General features: G+C 36.5%; 1 protein-coding gene and 1 long non-coding RNA gene across 3 annotated transcripts; one reads left to right on the top strand and one right to left on the bottom strand.

Moving 5' to 3' along the window:
- The first annotated feature begins 2,283 nt into the window (after positions 1–2,283).
- Positions 2,284–8,293, top strand: LOC107596734 (tumor necrosis factor receptor superfamily member 6-like). The gene is made up of 9 exons (XM_016287531.1): positions 2,284–2,413; positions 2,791–2,859; positions 3,063–3,114; positions 4,909–5,016; positions 5,142–5,345; positions 7,003–7,119; positions 7,218–7,249; positions 7,332–7,491; positions 8,253–8,293. The coding sequence occupies exons 2-9, from the start codon at positions 2,791–2,793 to the stop codon at positions 8,291–8,293; spliced, it is 783 nt and encodes a 260-aa protein (XP_016143017.1). The 5' UTR covers positions 2,284–2,413.
- Positions 8,294–8,531: 238 nt separating this feature from the next.
- Positions 8,532–20,558, bottom strand: LOC107596761 (uncharacterized). Of its 2 annotated transcripts, none has more exons than XR_001610399.1 (5): positions 20,497–20,558; positions 12,437–12,564; positions 11,794–11,928; positions 8,824–8,982; positions 8,532–8,575 (listed from the first exon to the last, which is right to left on the bottom strand). It is a non-coding gene; the product is annotated as an uncharacterized lncRNA (long non-coding RNA). The 2 variants fall into 2 exon arrangements; XR_001610398.1 differs by having other exon boundaries at positions 8,538–8,657.
- Between the last annotated feature and the right edge of the window lie 335 nt (positions 20,559–20,893).

Here is a 20,893-nt window from a genome sequence, read left to right as displayed (position 1 = left end):
GAGTTTCTGCAATGAGTAACTGGTTATTTTCTACAGCAGTTTACTTGTTGTTTGTTGCTATATGCAGTGTTGGGGGTAACGCATTACAAGTAACTAGTAAAGTAACTACTTTTTTCAAGTAACTAGTAAAGTAACGCATTACTTTTTAATTTACAAGAGAATATCTGAGTTACTTTTTCAAATAAGTAACGCAAGTTACTTTTTTTCCCAATTTATTGATTGACAGCTCTTCTGTACCCATGATGAGAAAAATCAAAAGATGTTATTGTAGTTCTAAAACAAATATGAATATGCATTAATTCATCTCACTCACAAAAAACTAAAACACAGATTCAGTATTCCTCAAAATGAATAAAAATAATGCAACTCAGAATATGACGCAAACCTGCAATAATTAAATGTTAAACAACACAAATATCCTTTATGTATTTAATCCCATTCTATTAACCAATGTCTTTGCTTCTGACCTTCGATTATCCAGTTCAACCATACAAATGTTTGTCAAGAGTCATTTTTGCTTATTAGTGTGTCTTTTTTTATTGCTGAAGTGTGTTGAAATGTCGTCTTCTGCATTCTACTGTACGGACGTAAATTTACATTTCCTTCAGCCTGAGGCTTATTCATTTCACTTTTGGTGTGAAAAGGCTTTTATATTTGCCAAAAATATAAAATTTTTATTTTAAAGACAAACAAGCAAGCCCTGATTTAAAAAGTAACGCAAAAGTAACGTAGCGCATTACTTTCCATAAAAAGTAACTAAGTAACGTAATTAGTTACTTTTTTATGGAGTAATGCAATATTGTAATGCATTACTTTTAAAAGTAACTTTCCCCAACACTGGCTATATGACCTTAAAACAAAAGTATTTTACAAGAATTCTGTGAACAATTCAATAACCACAAATCCGGTCTTGGATGAAATGACAATATAGTAGACAGTCAGGAAAATGACTCATTGGAACTGACTGAATGAAGGGCTTTTGGATATTTAAAATTTGCAGTGGCTACAAACAATGAGTAAATTCCACACAATATCTTCACCAAAATAATAACAGAATTTGGAAAAAAAAAAGACAAAGTGCTTAGAAATAATGCTTATTAGCAATAACTGTATGAATGCAATGATGCTGTAACCTAGAAGAGACAAAGGAAGAGTTGTGTCCGCTCAAACGCTGGCTATGCAAGCAAGTCCTGAACCTTAACAAGAGAATTACAACATTTGAAATGATCACTTGGAACGTCTGAATGTTTTCAGAGTCATTCCTAGCATCTCCGTGTCATTCTGAATGATTCTTGTTCCTACTGAGGAATCGTATAGGGATGTTTCTATTTTAGGGACCTCCAAGGGTTCTCTTTACATTTGCACATGTGCCACTGTGGTTGTGGGTATCAGATGGCCAGGACCCACCTGAGCATCCAAGAGGAGGAAAAGGACCCAGACTGCAAAAATGGCGCATGTGCATTTTGATTTAAAGAGTAACAGGACTATATGTATATATAAATATGTATGTATGTAACCCAAAGCAGAACAAGAGCTGCTCGCTTCACTGCAAGTGTACAGAAAGACTGGAGCTTTAAAAAGATTTCAGAATAAAGGTTACTGCTGAACACACACACTGCGAGGAGTGGAGTTTTTGTGTCATAGTGTGTGTTTTTTTTTCTTTTTCATTCTATAGGTCACTTTTTCCTCTAAGTATCTGTTTTTCTGTCAGACTGTTACGCACTTAGTTGCTTAATAAGGTAGTACTGGAAAAAAAAATTTGGCAAAGAAATGGCGTAAATTGAAAAGACATTTAAGATCAAAGCCACAGACATTTCTGTGAGTTGACCTTTTGTCTGTATCTGCTTCATGACGATGATTTTAGGTCTGGGGACGTAACACTTAAAATGAGTTTGCTGGACATAACAAACTTTTCAGTTTTATGTCCAACAAGCTCCTTTTTAGTGTAGGCTATAGGCCTACATGTTTGCACGGAGCTGCACACAAAAAGAAAATAACTCGTTCAAGTTATTTTCTTTTTGTGTGCAGATCCGTGCAAACATGTCTGCAAGCGTATGAATATGTGTTCATATGTGTATATTTTTATGAGGCATCCCAAAACTACTCCAATTAGAAATACAATCACATTCTGAATGTGTCTTATAGCTTTACTCAAACCAGTAATAATGAAACATCAATGAAACCATGACAGCCGCACAATGAAGCTATTGCTTCTCTCTCTTTCTTTCTCTCTCTTCACAGCAGTAAGCAGGTGAAGGGCAGTGTGAGAAAGAGAGGGAGGGGAATGACAGGAAGACACAGCAGGTGAGGAAACAATGAGATGAAATGATCAGAACAGAACACAGACTGGCAGAAGACACAGATATAGAGACTGAAAGCATTTGATGACATTTTGGATTCGACTAATTGTGAGGTACCGACTATTTTCACTTATATTGCAGCTATTGTTATGCTATTTTTTTCACTTTCTTGTTTTTTTTTTAAGTGCAGGTCTTTCTTTTAAGATGTTGGCTACGATTTAAAATGACTTAGTTAAAGTAGGAGCCAGTCACATGCTTATTTGTTGTTTTCATCAGATCCACAAATCTACTTCTTCCTTTTTTGGCAAACTCAGCTGTTGCATAATGTCATGAACATGTGACGATTGACGTGAAACTTTAATCGCACTTCTAAATCACAGTTCTTTATTCGAAGGTTTCATTGTGTTTGTTCATATGTTCTCCAGTGACTGATGTAGAGTGTGTGATATGTTGTCTGAGTGGATCACTGATATAGTTGTATCGTTTACAGATGCTTGTGACTGTGTTATCTGTAGCCATGGTGATGCTGACAGGTCACCTAATGTATGGGCTGCCTATGGTAAATTATGTTATAATATGTATCATATATATTGTTCTTAAAACGCTTTGTTGTGGAGACTTGTAGTATGATGCATGTTCACATTAATCAACTAATCTGAATTGTGATCTGAACTAGTGCAGAACCGTACTTCGGTGTGCATTTTAAAAACACAGAGTCAGTAAATTGGACGCATCCATTACACATTTTCTTGTTTTAAACAGGACGGAAAAATGAGAAATCCGAGGGCCCTTTCAGAAGACCTGTGTGATCCAGGTAAGAAAGCATCTCGGGCCGGTATTTCTCTCAGTCTCTTGTATCCGGCATCACTTTCTCTGAACTCTTTCCCTGTTTTTGTGGAGTGCGTCAGCATATCTTTCTGTCACAACACTTCCCAGTATTGCATATGTGGTCTGAGCAAGAAATCAGGACATCAATGCTTATTTATTAGGTTTTTCTTCACCGTTCTTTCTTCTTCCTTTGCCTCTCTTTCTTTCTCTCTCGTGATGGGAAATGGTATGTTCTGACACAGAAGCATAAACCACTTCCTTCATTAGAATGCCACTGCCTGTTAGAGCTACTTTGTAACGTCCTGTTTTTGATGCTATTTCTCATCTCTCTTTTTAAGAGACCTCAGTCAGCAAGTCTAGAGTCTGTGCAAAAAAGTGTGGTGCATGTATGTGAGTGTGTCTGTGTGCTAGCACCCACATCCGCCTTTAAAAAATTCAACATGTGCCCTTTGAGCTGAATGTCTGTGCACAGTCAAATACAAATTGAGTTATTACACTTTTAAATGTGCTACGATAGTCATTTTAGTATCTATGCAGTGCATTAAGTTAAATACTAAACAGACATGATGGGAGAGATTTAAATGCAAAACCTTTGCACTTCTCTGATAAACTTTTGCGTTCACTTGCAAAACTTTTGTTATGGAAATTATTTGAGGTGGGAGGGAAAACTATTTATAGAATAGTTTTCTATAAAACGCAAAGAATCTCAGGGGAACGCCACAGTTTTGCTAGAGAATGCACCGTCGATTCAAAATGTTCAGTTAGTGGAATAAAACATTTTTTTTATTAAAAAAAGTCAATGAAACAAATTACAGTAGCAAGAAAAACACCCCCACACACGCACACACACCCCTCATTTAATTTTTCAACAAAGTATTTCCTGTGAATGTACAAGACCGATTCATTAGCCATCACAGGCAAATAAGAAAAATGAAGTGCATTAAACTGTAAAACTATTTGCGCTACAAGTTTGTGTGCTTATGATTATGATAATAAAACAGAGCTGCAAGCAGCAATTAAGAGTCCATGCACAACAGAGGTAAATTTTCAAAGCAGCAATCAACCAACTGCAAAAGTGAGTAAATAAAGACATTTGGAGATTATTTTAAGCAAAATGTTTGAAAATCCATAAATAGAATCACTTGTAATCAGGGGCGGAGCCAAGGGGTGGCCGTGGCCACCACTGACCTAAGCTTGGCCACCCCACTCAAAACTGCAGTTTTTGTCCCTTTTTTCTTGCCAAGAAATGTATTTATTACGGCGCGGAACCACCGTATCTCTTTATGACCACATCAAACGGGAGACTTTGCAGTTTAGGAAAAGTTTCAAATGTAGGTTTTCAAATAAAATCAAAATGGCAGACAAAGAAGTTATAACTGGTATCAATGTTCTCGGCATGGTCCAAGGAATCTATTCAAAAAAAGTTTTGACAATAGGTAAAATTAATTAAAGGCATTAGCATTTTTTTTAAATTTCATTATAATTTGTGACCACCACGTGTTGTAAATGTAAAATGTATCATTTTTGTCAAATTCATTTGCTCATTATTTGAGAACGGTTTGACTAATTAACTAATTAAGAGATGTAACAGCTAAAGACAAGTGAATGGCCCCTGTCTATCTTAGACAGATTGACAAACTCAACTTATATAGGCTTAAAGGCACTAACATCCTTACTTTGAATTCATTTGACCTTAAATGGCCTTCTGTCTTTTTTTGTCCTCTGCATTTCCACTTCCTATTTTTCCACTCCATCTTCCTTACTGTTCATCATCTCTTAGGATATTACAAGAACGGCGATACGTGTGCTCAATGCAAGTCCGGTTTCTACACCAGTGAGAAAAACAGTGAGGAAAGTTGCCACCGCTGCTTCCAGAACTGCATACCTGGTATGAAGCTCATTACACCTAATTAATCCATGATAGTATAAACAAGATGAAGTGAGAATAGAAACAGGAAGTATGGCAAAACATGCTTCATTTTGAAAACGTGTGTGTGTGTGTGTGTGTGCTAGAATTCAACATGGAGGTGGAGAAGAATTGCACAAGCACATCAAATTTAGTGTGTCGCTGTCGAGAGGGTTACGTTTGTTTGACCAAACCACACACACACCCATGTGACAGCTGCGTTCCTGTCTCCACCACAATCCCATCCTCCACCTCTGCTGATGTCCCATCATCCACTACATCCACCACTTCATCTACTAAAATTAAACTGGGTAAGCACTGTTGTTTTCACCTGCATGATGTGTGTACACTTGTATTCTAGGGGTAGTATGCTTAAAGCAAGGTTGGATTATGGACTGGGCCAATGTTTTGACAGGGGCTTCCAAAGCATCAGGTCCCATGGCCAGGGCCGGATTTATGCATAGGCCTATATCCAAGAGGACCCAATTACAATAAGGAGAAATAATTACTAGGCTATTTATTCTACAGGGTACCTACAACAACAAAAGAACCAAAACCCAAAAAGACATTTACCAAGCAAATAAATATAACACACAATAGGATAAAAACAACAACTATTTCTATGTTTTCCTGATGACACATTTAAATAACTGGGAAACACATTTTTCTCCCGCTATTTCGCATACAAAGAGACTTTTTCAATAAAGTAGTTTTGCAACTGACAAGCATACCATTTCTCAGCATGGAGGTGGTAACGTCGCTGTTTTTTAAGACGTTAAACTTGCATATTCGCTATTCTTCTGCCAAACACTGTTGAGTTGAACAGCTGGATACTGCTGTAATGTTGCTGTTAAGATTTGAAAAGTTACAAAGCTCAAAGTCAACTCCAAAGGAAGTTATTCCATTTAACAGAAAGCACTTTTCAAGAACTACAACAAATGGCTCGTTCGGACTATAGCACGCTTCTTCCGGATATTGTGGCATCACAGTCACTCATTTAAATAATTCCCGCCTACGGGATACACACAAATGGGAAGAGGCCTGGCTGAGCTACACTAGAGAAGACGAAGCTTTAGTAGCACGTTGTTGCGGTTATTGTAAGGGGGGTGACATTTCCAGAACATGCTCTAAGCGGTTCGCCAGTCACAATGCACTGGGCCAGTTGACCAATCAGAACACATTTCATATTTTGGAAGGAGGGGCTTCATCGAAACAGGAACTAAACAGTGCATTCGAGACAGACTGGGAGGAGAGATGCTGTAATAATGTAAAATATGTGAAAAATAATGAATTTTTGGAACAATCAAGCATAAAAACATTTTCTAGTAAACCCCCAAAAACCAAATCAATGCTTTATAAAAGGGCATAATAGGACCCCTTTAAAGTAGAGTAAGTGGCCTGCCACCAGGGCGAGAAGGAGGTGGAGTTGAATCCTTAAATCCTGACTTTTGTCAACCTGGAACCCAATAGGATTTCCTATTAGCTTTTGGATTTTTGTAGAAAATAAGCTGTTATTATTAATAAATTAATATGTCCTCGTGCATTAAAATCCCACACGCATGCACGCACACACACACACACACACACACACACAGTATATGTATAATCTTTAAAAAAGTATCGCATTACTAATGTATCTAACATTGGCAGAAGTATTTTGAGCTTGTGTTAACCACAAACATTATTTCAGGAATCAACAACACATTCAAACTTATTTCCGGGTTTCAAGGATCATTCGTGCAGCACTACAGAAAATCAGAACAAGTCACTTCATTCTTGATATTTAATTGCAGACATGCATTTTTGCCCGTTTTAGTTCTTAGATTACTCTTGCTATTAGCTGATACAACCTTTTTAGAGAACTGTTTCTTGAAGAGATCTTTCCCTTATAGGATCTTTTCCATTTAACCTGTTCAGCTATTCATCTCAACATAAAAGCTAACTTACATCCTTGTATTTATTTGACAGGTGACAATAGTGTGGTGTGGATTTTATGTGGATTAAGTTCTCTAATGTTATCCATTATCATCCTTATGCTGTTCCTCCGGCTCTGCAGGAAGGAAGAGAAGGAATGTTTTAAACATTGTGAGTAACACACACGTGAACACAAACATATATTTTTTTCTCAGATGTTTTGTGAGTTAATCACTATCTTACCTCTCACTGTCTCTTTTCTTCATTAGTTGTCAGGCAGTGCTCGTTGGGCAATATGGAGGTAAGTAATGAGCCATTGCACATTTTGGCAGTATGTGAACATGTCATGAATTATCTGACTCACAGTCCTTCAATTTCTTCAGGTGGACAGTGAGACTGCACCTCCTACTAGCCAACCAGATGAGCAGCCCCATGCCCAGGAGATGCTGTCACATGGCAGCACACCCACCAATCACAACACAGACTGCTCGTTTCATCAGCCAATCAGCTCAGAGCAGGCTGTGCCTCCAGCTGGCAATTTAGGTACTATAAATAGTTGCTTTTTGTAATTTTCTTCTTTTATGAATATTTGATTTGACTGTGAAATCATGTAAAGTGGCCAAACCAATAAACATAAGCATGCAGTAAAAAACAAAACAGAAAATTATATTATAAAGAGGACCACTGCAGACCCTCATGACTGTGTGACAAGGTCAATAAGCTGCTTAAAATATCACATAAATTGTTTGTATGTATATTCATGTAGGCTATGTATAAAATTAAATCTATAACAGACTTTTCACTTGATGGTTATGCAGTTACACCAAATGACATTTGTATGAATTATCCATGATATAATAATAAATTAAATAGTATATAAGAATTAAATAACCAGACATATAACAATTGAAATACAAATGTAAAAATATTATTATAATGCGTGTGCGTGCGTATATATTTTACCCCCATGGAAGCCTGTTTCCACAACTGAATAAAAAAATAAAACAAGGTAATTGTGACTTTTTATCTTAAAATTCGCCCATAAACGCACTGTTTATGCATAACCACTGATTCTAAGCCATCAGAACAGCAGGCAGTGGGATGCTGATGTTGACTGTAGGAAGAGTCGATATCAAAGGCTTTCACGTCTTACGATGGCTGAATGACTCTCAGGAAGTGTTTGAAAGCAAAGAGCAGCTCTATAACACTCAGAAGACCAAAGATTCACATATGTTGTGATATTTATTTTATGTAAATTTATTGAAGTCATTGTAACTGCAATGTGTCCCATAATTTCTTATTAGATATACAAGCTGAGAAACACTCAAAACAGATGGTCAGCTGATCATAAATATAATATAATATAATATAATGTAATATAATATAATACTATATTATTAGATATACAAGCTAAGAAACACTCAAAACAGATGGTCAGCTGATCATAAATATATTATATTATATTATTTTATATTATACTAGTCATGCAATGGAGTGTCAGTATATTAAGCACTCATGCAAGCGTATAAAGAGCAGGTTTTCTTTGTGAATTAAAGCACTGATGTGTTGTCTATAGTAGCACTGACCGGGTGATGTTGGCATGATCCATCCATATTGTCGTGCATGTCTGCTGATGAGAAGGAAACAGGTGAGCAGAACACACACACACACACACGCACAACACAGACTCACCGAGATCCACATTATATCTGGAAGAGGTTGATAGAAAGGGAGCAAATGGATGGAGAAAAGGAGAGAGAAAGAGTAAACAGGTCAATAGAGAATACACCTGATATACTCTGTGTGTGTGATAGACTCTTTGCATTCAACAGCAGCTACTTAAATAGATTGACAACAGCGGGTCAGGACACTCACCATGGGTGGGCGGTATTGTTTTAGTAGAAGCAGGAGAAGAAACAGTAGCTGTCTGAATCTTCTCACACTCCTGGCATTTACTGTCTCTGCATCTGTAGCCTTCAACACACGTGCACACTGCATCACTTGTCGCCGTACAATTCTTCTCATACTTCATATCTGCACAATTAAAACAGTGAAAGGGCTTATGTAGAACTGTAAGTGTATATCAGTTTCTTCAACTGTGAGAACTCACGCTTATCAAACAATAGTTCATTTAATTTTTTTCCCCCTCAGAACTTTCATTAAAAAATATAATTTCTACCATTATTACCACAATAAAATGAATGCTGATTTGAGATGTGGCGAAAATAATTGATTGATTGATTGATTGACTGACTGATTCAATAGAATTAAATAGAATTTAATAAAATGAATAAAATTTCATATGAAATTCTGTAAGAATTGTCAGAATTACTGTTTGATTGTAAATGACCCACAATAGAAAAATTAATATTTAATATTGACATTTACCTGGACTTTTCTTTGTTTTCATCACATTTCAGAGATGCTTTGTTCAACCATTTGGGGTCAGTAATGAATACTTTTAATCAGCAAAGTCACAGTATATTGATCAAAAGAGACCGCCAAGGCATTTATAATGTTACAAAAGACCTCAATTTGAAATAAATGCTGTTCTTTACAAATTTCTATTCAACAAAGTATCCTGAAAAAAGTATAACAGCATCCACAAAAATGGCAGCACAACTGTTTTTCAACACTGACACTGACACACTGTGATCAGAATTGTTGCTACCCATGGTACAGTGGGGAAAATATCTATTTGATCCCCTGCTGATTTTCTAAGTTTGCCCACTAACAAAGTAATGAAGGGTCTGTAATTTTTATGGTAGGTTTATTTTAACGGATAGAGACAGAATACCAACCAAAAAATCCAGAAAAAAACACATTATATAAAGGTTAGAAATTGTTTCAGTGAGTGAAATAAGTATTTGATCCCCAAGCAAAAAATGATTAGTACTTGGTGCAGAAACCCTTGTTGGCAAGCACAGAGGTAAGACGTTTTTTGTAGTTGGTCACCAGGTTTGCACACATCTCAGGAGGGATTTTGGTCCACTCCTCTTTACAGATCCTCTCTAAATCCTTAAGGTTTCTTGGCTGTCGTTTGGCAACTTGAAGTTTCAGCTCCCTCCACAGATTTTCTAAAGGATTGAGGTCTGGAGACTGGCTAGGCCACTCCATGACCTTAATGTGCTTCTTCTTGAGCCACTACTTTGTTGCCTTGGTGGTATGTTTCGGGTCATTGTCATGCTGGAAGACCCATCTTCAGTGTTCTGGCTGAGGGAAGGAGGTTCTCGTCCAAGATTTTACAGTACATGGACCCGTCCATTTGCCCCTCAATGCGGTGAAGTCGTCCTGTACCCTTAACAGAAAAACAGCCCCAAAGCGTAATGTTTCAGCCTCGGTGCTTGACTGTAGCGGAAACATTATGCTTATGTATCTAAACATTATGTATCTAAACAAGATGTCCAGGACCTCCAGCAGAAATATAGGCCCACAACATTAAAAATACAGCAGTACTTTTTATCCCTGATGTGTTCACCAAACCTATCTTGAGGGTTTGCTGCTAAAAAGCAATTTTTTTAGTTACATCTGACCATAGAAGCCAGTCCCGTTTGAAGTTCCAGTCGTGTCTGACAACAGAATATGCTGGGGATTGTTTTTGGATGAGAGCATTTTCTTTTCTTGATTTTTTTCTTGAAACCCTCCCAAACAACATGTGATTGTAGGTGCTGTTTGGTTTAAGGTTGTAGGGTTTTCTGACCCTGAGACTCAACTATTTTCTGCAATTCTCCAGCTGTTGTTCTTGGAGAGTCTTTAGCCACTCATACTCTCCTCCTCACCGTGCATTAGGACGATATAGACACACGTCCTCTTGGGTTAAGGAACTCAAAGGCGGAACTTAATCCTTGGTAAAGGATTACTAATGCAGGTTTATTTTCACAGACTTCATTGATCATATTTACCAAGGGTACCAACAATTCTGACCACGAGTGTATGGACCAATGATTATTTTTGAGCACCAAAACATAATATTAGAATGATTTCTGAAGGATCCAGTGACACTGAAGAGTTCAAATGTGACCATCTTACAACAAAAAGAATGAATCCCCTATAGGACATAAAAGTGCCTGCACTTATACAGTCATTTCAACAAGACAAGTGTCAAAATAAAACAGCAAGCTCAAACACAGTTTTTTTTTTCTGCTGACTCACAAATAAACTCTCACACCACCTCAGGATATTCACTTTTCATTTCTGCTCATATCTTTTTATCACGAGACTCCTTAGCCTGGTCATTTGGCCATAGGTATCTACAATCTGAACTAAAATGTAATTTGGCACAAGTTTCAGAGAAAATGTTTAACGATTTACTAGAAAAAAAAAATGTCTAGTTTAACCAGCACGTCTATCTTTGGTAAATTAAAATGTATACTGGGCTTTTAAATACTTTGTTTGTTCAGTTACTTCAAACATTAGTTTCTCTCGTATTGCTTGCTATATCACCTTTTCTTCCCAAACGTCAATTTGTCAAGTATTTTGTTTGTTTAATCGTCAAATTCAATCTTTAGCAGGACATCTGCATATCAAAACATCTCAGACATCTCAGTAGGCAGTTATTTCCGTTACCACTCAGGTGCACTTGTTTTTTTCCAGTGCTACACATGTATTTTCAACATTTGCTGTCCTAGGTTTGTTACCAGACGGTTTTCAGACCCCCACCTACAGTACCTCCATACTAAAAACCCACCAAGATCTGCTGAAGGGGGAGCCCCTGCTTTGTTTTACTGTCATGTTTGGTATTTCTAGTTTATGACTTTTCATACTGATTCATCTGAAGATTCAGAACATATCATTCTAAGAACATACAACCTGTTTTGTGATCATAAAGAAATCGAGTGGACATACGGTCTTTGGAGCACGTTGTACAATGATAGCACCAGTTGTAATTGCTGTTATAGTCATCCGTGAAGAAGCCATTTCCACATGGGGCACACAGAGTAACAGGCATTTTTTGTATGCAGTTCTCTAACACATACTCTCCTGTATAAACACACACAAAGGCAGGGAAACATGCATGTAATGAGAGACATTAGTGTGGCAGAATCATGCTGACTCTGACAAAATGCTGACATTCATGAACGAGGTATTCAACACTGACTGGTTTGAGAGCTGTTTACAAAGTTTACAAAGCTGAGTTCAGAGAACAGGTCATCCTCATACGAGAAACGTGATGTGTCATTCTAAGACCTTAGGTAAATGTCATTAAACCAGACTATAGCTGAACCCTGAAATATCCTTACATAATGCAATCGGCACATCCTGACTTTAAATGGTCTTGATTCGGTCTGCATAAACAGTCTACAATCAATTCTATAATAATTTGTCTATAAAATTTGATTCTTTTAACGTTTAACTCAAGTTCTTTTGCTTCAGTGCACTTTACGTTAATTATTTAATCTTAACTGAAGAACAGCTTAGTTCTTTCTCGTCTTAAGTGCAACTCTGACTCAAATCTGCTCACAGTGATGAGGCAGCTGATTTCATTTACCTGGTTTACATTTTGTGCAGCATGTTTTGTCATTTAAGTACTCTGTTTTGTCATCGCATGACTGTGATTGGACGAGAGGAAGGACATGTGATGAAAGCAGGAGGACACTGAGCAGGGCAAGCATCTTACTGGAAGAGAAAAAAAGAAGCGTGTGAAGGTTCAGAATGACACATGACACCTGGAATGACTTTAAATGTGTTCGCAGAGAATGTAAAAAGTCATATAAATCATGAATCTATTACTTGGCTGTAACTGGCCTTACTTCGTGTTAAATGTTTAATGTGATAATTACTGATAAATAACTTTTTGGTTATATTATGTTCCCTTCCTTTATATTGATCTTTTGTCACAAATTATGATCAATTACATATGTGACCCTGCACCACAAAACCAGTCATAAGGGTCAATTTTCTGAAATTGCGAATTATACACCATCTCAAAGCTGAATAAATAAGCTTTCCATTGATGTATGGTTTGTTAGGATAGGACAATATTTGGCAGAGATACAACTATTTGAAAATCTGGAATCTGAGGGTGCAAAAAAATCAAAATATAGAGAAAATCGCCTTTAAAGTTGTCCAAATGAAGTTCTTAGCAATACATATCACTAATAAAAAATTTAGTTTTGATATATTTACGGTAGGAAATTTACAAAATATCTTCATGGAACATGATCTTTATTTAATGTCCTAATGATTTTTGACATAAAAGAAAAATCTATAATTTTGACCCATACAATGTATTTTTGGCTATTGCTACAAATATACCCTAGCGACTTAAGACTGGTTTTGTGCTCCAGGGTCCCATATGCAATATAGAATATAAAAGCAGTGTATATATATATATATATATATACAAATAGCATTTAGTAGAAATTTTATCTTTTGATCTTTTCATAATATATATATTTTTATTTATGATTTTTGTTTTACTCTTGAAAAGTTATATATTTAAAAAATTTACTTTTTTCCAAAACAAATACAATTTTGTTGAAACAAACAATGAGTCAATAATGTTATTTTGCCATTGCTCATCTCTATACTCTGTACGATTAAGTGAATGAAATATGTGTCAATGATTATACAATGAATTTTACAAAAACACCAGACAGATCCGGCCCCTCGCTTGCTAAATTCAGCTTGACCTAGTTACGTTTTTGTAGGTGTCATTCAATTTAACTTTTAATTGACATTGATAAAACTGTTTGCATTCTTACAATAAGATCACAATAGATTTGCTGCAATATCACATGCAAGTATGTCATTTTTTACCATCCCTGTTAGATCACACATCCTTTACACACGCTCTAAGATAGTGAAGTCTTCAGAAGATAGTGACTGAAGTCTTACCTTGAAAGTATATACCAGATAGGAGAAAGACGAGAGCTGTGAGTTAGTCGAGCCCCTCTGAAACTTTGAAGATGAGGGGACAACTCTTCAGCATTAAATCTTTATCAGAAATGTCAGATGAGTCATATTTAAACTAAATTCAACCAACGTTATGAATAACTCTGCCTTAGGACCCCCAATAGCAGCAGCAGGTCTTTCTTTTGATATTTCTCCTGCGCCTCTTTTTCCTCTACCCCAAACGTTCCATTAAAGGTTTTCTGTCTTGGTTTAACTTTTAACTAGTTCCAAAACAAACTCTCTCTTTCTCTCCATCTCTCTTTGAAACGAATACATGCGCACACAAACACTCTAGATGAAAGTGGTCTTGTATCTCATTCTGAGTAAAATCATGAGTAAAAAGACAAGCTCTTTAACAGCCATTCATTCTGAGATGTGAGATTAGTAGTGAGGCCAGTGGCTGAATAACGTCCAATCACACAGAATCCATGAAGCTCGTCATTTTATCCTGAGTTTAGAATAAAATGTCTGCTTAGCATAAAGTACATTATGTCTGAGAGCTGCCATAAGGTTTCTAGTTTGGGTTTATTTTCCAAAACATGAATTCACTTAATCTAATCTTAATCTGCTAACTTTTCCCCCCTAACTGTTACTCACACTTACGAGCTGTCAACTCATTGGTTTTATTCAGTGGAATTGATACCACTATGAGAGAAGAGTCATGTCCTTCTTGTAGTTTGTAGATCAGACATGCCACCGCAGCACACGTGCACACACACAAGTGCAGTAGTGTTTACAGTAAAAGGAGGGCTTACCACAACATTGCTACAAATGCGCAGATATAAGAAATGTTACCTCAGCACCAGCAGATAACATCACCTGCTGACAGGCAGGCAGCTTTACTGAACTCTAGGCTTCAAGTAAAATAGTTTTCCCCTTATGAGTGAGTCCCCTCCTCTAAGCAGTCACATTAGGTCAACCTGAATTTCTATTCCGTCACATACCTGTTACTGGCGTGGTGTGTTTTCGTATTTAAGCATGTTTCCTCTTAATATTTTCACACTTTCCTTTATAGACGACAGCTGAAATTGTGAACTAACCGATGTTCTTTTGAAGGTTGCAGATGAAAATCCTGACTGATAATGAAATGTTTTCTTTTAACATTTATACTGTCATTTTTGTCAACTTTAGTCATCTCTTGCAGAGAAACTGTGTTCAGCAATATGTTAAGAAGCCAGATTCATAAGAAAGGAGTTATGAAATTTCTTCAGATAAGTTTGGTAGAAGTGCAATTCTTGAAAATGTTCTCAAATATTGAAGTATTCTCAAAGGCTTGAAAATGACGAGGCTGAGTGGCTTTTTATAATGTGCTGTTTTTGAAATCGATATTTTTTTACATATTTAAAGTAATATATTTAAAATACATTTATTTCATACTACGTATAGTTCAAATGTATTAACATATTTACTGACATATCGCTTGAGACTTACTGATATAAAATTATAATTAAACTTTATTTGGAGTACTACTTGTGCACAATGCACATTTCTTAATATTAAGCCTAAAATATTTTAATATTATTATTGATAAGGATTGTATGATCTTTGAATAATATCAGGCTTTAAATGCAAGATATTTAAAGTGTACCTGAAGTAGTTCCACTTTAGCACAGTCAAATATACTTACAGTGTATCTTTAGTTGGACTTCAGTCCTACTTCTGCACAATTAAAGTGCATTAAGTACAAAATTAGTTGTTCTAATTTAGCAGACTTTAATTATACCAGTTTAGTATACTAAAAGTACAATTGCAGGGTATTTTTATTAAGCGCATAAATACGTAAATGTATCTGTGGTATACTTAGCATGAAATAAATGTATTTCGAATACATATTTATTTTTCACTAGGGGAGCCTGTTGCACTGAAGAGAGTTACTGAATTTTGAATTCAGCAAAAAAGTCACACATAACCAGGACTTATCATTGATTCGTGTCACTTTAGAGTACTCATGCAGATCCCTAGTAGCTATCGTTGCAGTATTTCATAACAACAATTATTCTGAAACCAATACATTCATTTAAAATCCTACCTTTCAGAATTTAAGACAAGAACAGGATAATTAGTGTAATGATGATGGCAGGAACCTAATGCTGCAGAATAAGCCACGAGTTATAGTGAAGTTACAGAAATGATAATGAGGTGGAGAGAAGGTGGGGCCATGGCAGGGTTAATGGAGGGAGGTACTAGGATGGAGTGAGGAGTAGAAAACCACAGTGGAGCAGAAGGGTCACAAACTCTTGGATAAGGAGATGAAACATCATGGTGGATCTGGCAGAACAGTAAATTGTGGTGAAGCCGGTGACACTAAAGGTCCTTGGGAGAACAAATGGAGCAGAAGGATGAGGAAGACTCAATGAAGATGAGCTTAAAGTCTAGATCAGTGGTTCTCAATTCCAGTCCTCGTGTACCACCGCTCTGCACATTTTGTATGTATCTCTTATCACTCCAGACGTTTGCTCTACTTGACCTGCGAAGTGGACATCACAGGATATTCCGCCATGATTCCAGTTCGAAAGGAGCGTATATGTTCCATTCAAAGGGCAATAAAGTGTGCGAGATGTGAATTTAAATTGTATTTATTTACAGAGGTATATTATTTCACACTTCACTAGTAAGTTTCGCAAATCTGTGAATGACTGTACCAAGGTGAAATAAACTTCAATGGATTTTCCTTGCTCAGAGAGTAGGAAACAAAGAACATTGTGTAGGGACCATGTCAATCGGAACACAGTTCATGCATAGACCTTTCTTCTAATGAGCTGGTTATGTGGATCAGGTGTGTTAAATAGCTAAGAGAGACATGCAAAATATGCAGAGCGGTGGTTTATGGAACCAGAGAAGGAACAATGGCCCAGAGGTAGGTAGTCTGAGGTGTAACCGGGAAGTTTCCAATGCTGGGTGGGACCAGCGGAAGACGAACAATAGCCCTGGGTGGAACAAAGGAGTCCACTGCACTGTACAGAACCAGAAGAGGATGAGGAGCTAAAGCCGTAGGCTGAGGAGGAGAAAAGGTTGGGGAACTGGCTCTGGGATGGACTTTCCAGTGGGAGCTGGTACTGAGATGGATGAGGCTTCCAACTGAGTTTTGGAGAAAGAAGCCCTTGCACTGAGCACAAGGAACATCAAAACTCTCTGGAAGTTTATGCACTGACATACAGGTAGACGAAATGAGAATAGGTGATGGGGGGGGGGTGTCCTTTGGCTGCATTTCTAAAGTGTCCTTTGGCTGCATTTTACTTGTTGCTGTCAGACTGGTGAAGATTACTTCCCTAGTAAAAAAGTAATATATTTAAAATACATTTATTTAATACTAAGTACAGTTCAAATCTATTAACATATTTACTTACATATCGCTCGAGACTTACTGATATAATATTATAATGCACAGTTCTTAATATTAAGTATAAAAAGTTTTTTTTTTATGTCAATATTAATGAGGATTGGATGATCTCTGAATAACATTTGTCTTTAAATGCAATATATTTAAAGTGTACCTGAAGTATACTTCCAATAGTTCCACTTCAGCACAATCAAATATACTTCAGTATATCTTTAGTTGGACTTCAGCAATACTTCCGCACAAGTGCATGAAGTACAAAATTAGTTCAATTTTCAATTTAGCAGACTTTAAGTATACCAGTTTAGTATACCGTAAGTACAATTGCAGGGTATTTTTATTTAGCATATAAATATGCAAATGTATTTGTAGTATGCTTTGAATCTGAATTGCCTTCAGCGTTCTGCCCTGCTGATATTGGAAACAAATATCATGCTTGTGCATTTAATTTATACTGGTTGTGTAATCTTGCAGCAAACCATGTTGGTGCAATATTGGCCCTGTTGGTCAAGCTAATGAAACAGCAGTATCTTGCTGACTGAGCAGGCAAAATGTCTGTGGTTTATCAACCTTGTAAGGCCTGGAATCAGTTATTTATGTGGTTGTGTGCAGAGGCGAGAACTCGCCTTTCACAGCCATGCTATTCACCAGACCTTTAGTATAGCCAATTAAATATATTTCCATTCAGTGTATGTGGAAGGCAAACAACTAACATTTGTGCCCAACACCAACTAAACTGTCCCAGAAAAACCATTGCAACCCATTTTTAAGGCTCTTATGGACTAGATAGACAAATTGTGAGTCATCTGAACAGTGGCAGCAGTTACCTGCAGTGTTTGATTCACTACAATTATTCAGTTCATGGCAACACAAACGCCACTATTCATCCTTTTCCTCCCTCTCTCAAGCTTTCAGCAAGGCATTCTTGGAAGGTTAATGGAATACAACCAGTATTAGTGTTTTTTTAACTACCATCAGATAGAAAAATGAAAAATAGTTCAATTAAAAATATGTGCTTATCATACAATGTGAATTAAATATCAGACCTTTAAGAAGATCTTTAACAGCATATGTTATTTGTTTTTGTTTTGAATAAATTTTGGCACCATGCTAAAGAACAATCCGTGGGCCATTTGTACAATCTCCATGGTTACATTGCAGGTCACAGGGGAAATGGAGACAGGATGTGGTTTCAGAAGTGAGGAAGTTATTTCTTCGCCTCAGTATGCAGCTAAGTACGTACATTCTGTCTGCGATAATCAAAAAAAGTCTTAACTTCTTCCTCAACTCAGTGAAGGGTTTAAGATTGTATCAAGGTCATATTAGCTGGAGAAAAATAAAGACAAAACATGCTATTTCAAAACAAAGATAATTTCCTTAGTTATTATACAATGCAATGCAAAACCACACGCATACATTTTTTCATACATAAATTTGTATTTATTTTTATGTTAAGTCTGATATATGGCCTTACTTAAACTGATAATTCACTCATAAATGATAATGCTGTCACTCACCCTCAGGTGAACTCATATGACTTCCTTTCTTACATGGAACACAAAAGGAGACATTCTGAAGAATTACTCTTCTGATCCATGCATTGAGAATGTCAACCTCAAATGGGGCAAAAAGTCACCATAACATGATAAAAGCGGTCCACGTGAAGTCATATGATTGCTTTTTGTGGCAAACAGACACATTTTAATCTGCAGGCTTGCTCAACTGGGGTCGGCTCATCCAGACTGCAAATTAGGGGCAAAAGTCATGTAAGTAGAAATGTCTGATTTGTGAAGAATGAGTCGGATCTTTTCAAAGAATCTGTTGATCCTATTTATAAAACCGCTCTGAATGATTCAATCTGATCGTGCTCTAAGTTCAAATCATTCACTCAGTAATGCAGCTGCAAGTTGCAACCATTAACCAGAATATTCAAAATGTCTTTTTTTAGTTTCACGAATTAAGAAATTCATGACATGTGGGTGATTAGGCTAAATTATGATTTTCATTTTGGGGTTAATTATGGCTTTTTAAAGTCTAGTTTGACATTCTGATATATAAACCCTAGTATAAAAAAAGTTATATATTTAAAATACATTTATTTCATACTAAGTATAGTTCAAATCTATTAACATATTTACTTGAGACTGATATCAAAATTATAATTAAACTTTATTTGGAGTACTTAATATTAAACCTAAAATGTGTTTTAATGTCATTATTGATGAGGATTGGATCTTTGAATAATACTGGTCTTTAAATGCAAGGAATTTAAAGTGCACCTAAAGTTTACTAAAAATATATATATATACTTCAGTATATCTTTAGTTGGACTTCAGCACTACTTCTGCACAATTAAAGTGCAAAATTTGTTGTATAGCACAGAAGTTTAGTGGGCCTATACCAAAAGTACAATTGCAGTGTATTTTTATTTAAGTACACAATATGTAAATGTATTTGTAGTATACATAGCATGAATTAAATGTATTTCAAATACATTTGAGTATATTTTTCACAAGGGAAGGCTATGAGCATTTATGGTAAGTCTCCAAAGCACAACAAAAGACATTCAACAACACAGACAATAATAGGCTACCTTTAGTACATTGACCAAGGACGTTTTGTGTCCCTCAATGTGCCGCTATCACTGTGTAAATACTGTGATTTTCTCAAAGTTGCTACAGAAGCTTTAGAGTACTTTCGGTTTGATCCAGACTCTCGAATTCCTTCATGAGAATTGGCACGAGAGGAGGAGTTGTTGTGACGCATAACATTTCCAGTTAAAGACTGCCCTTCTCCTCCGAGGAAATGGACGGTAGCGATACTTCACCCATCTCACATTTTTAAAAACGTTTTTAAATATAGGCTATATTTGAGCTCTATTGGGGATGATAGAACGCTTCTGGGAGAGTAAGAAAAGACAATGCTGGATCGCCATGAGTAGAGGTAAGTTCACGCGCTGTAAAATCTCCATACGGAACTCGATTGTTATCTCTAATGTGGCACTTTTAAGTGTGGGTGTCGAGATTGTACCGTGGTTTGAAACGGATGGAAATGTTAAAGCGTCTCCCCGTTTGCCGTCTTTCCTAGTGTACATGTCTGTGGGGGTCTCAGCTGGCATTAACAATAACAACTGTATTTTAGATGTTACTGTGTGTGGTTTGTAGGCACTGTACATGTACTGTGTCATGTAGGCACTATTTCGCAATAGGTATAATCTGCTTGATAGGCTACAAGGACATCAGAGTTCATGAAAACTGTTGTTTTTCTTTATTAGATAAAGCTGTGAAATTAATAATGTGTAAAATATTAACTCTTACCTACATTTTCCCCTCTCCTCTGTCTGCACAGTGTGTTTGGTGAAGTGAGAAGTACTGCTTTAGCGCCCCCTATAGCGGCCATGAGGATATGTCAGCTGTTCGCTTATGTATTGCTGGTAAGATGGCATTCGCAGAGCATTTATTCAGCCATGAACCTTCATTTTCAAAAGTGCCCCAGGTGGCCATCTAAAATACTTTATTAAAAGGTTGTGTTGGGCTGCTTTTCATCATGGTTGACTATGATTAAAGGCATGTTTTAATTGGTTAATTATTCGGTGACTTTACCTATACATAAAATGAATAGTCAGGTTGCATAATCTAATTTTAACTATAACATATAAACATTTTAGGACATACCTACATTGAGATTTTGCAAGTTATGATGAGTGTAAGCCAT

This window comes from Sinocyclocheilus grahami, unplaced genomic scaffold (genome assembly GCF_001515645.1).
Source record: "Sinocyclocheilus grahami isolate Dianchi unplaced genomic scaffold, SAMN03320097.WGS_v1.1 scaffold222.1, whole genome shotgun sequence".
NCBI lineage: Eukaryota > Metazoa > Chordata > Actinopteri > Cypriniformes > Cyprinidae > Sinocyclocheilus > Sinocyclocheilus grahami.
This window is presented reverse-complemented; position numbering and strand designations above follow the sequence as displayed.

What these genes read in the sequence shown, in the direction of transcription:
- LOC107596734 (XM_016287531.1), top strand. Translation starts at nt 2,791, where the DNA reads ATGCTTGTGACTGTGTTATCTGTAGCCATGGTGATGCTGACAGGTCAC. An exon ending in TAATGTATGGGCTGCCTATG is followed by an intron (nt 2,860 to 3,062) that starts GTAAATTATGTT and finishes TGTTTTAAACAG; the next exon opens with GACGGAAAAATGAGAAATCC. An exon ending in CTTCCAGAACTGCATACCTG is followed by an intron (nt 5,017 to 5,141) that starts GTATGAAGCTCA and finishes TGTGTGTGCTAG; the next exon opens with AATTCAACATGGAGGTGGAG.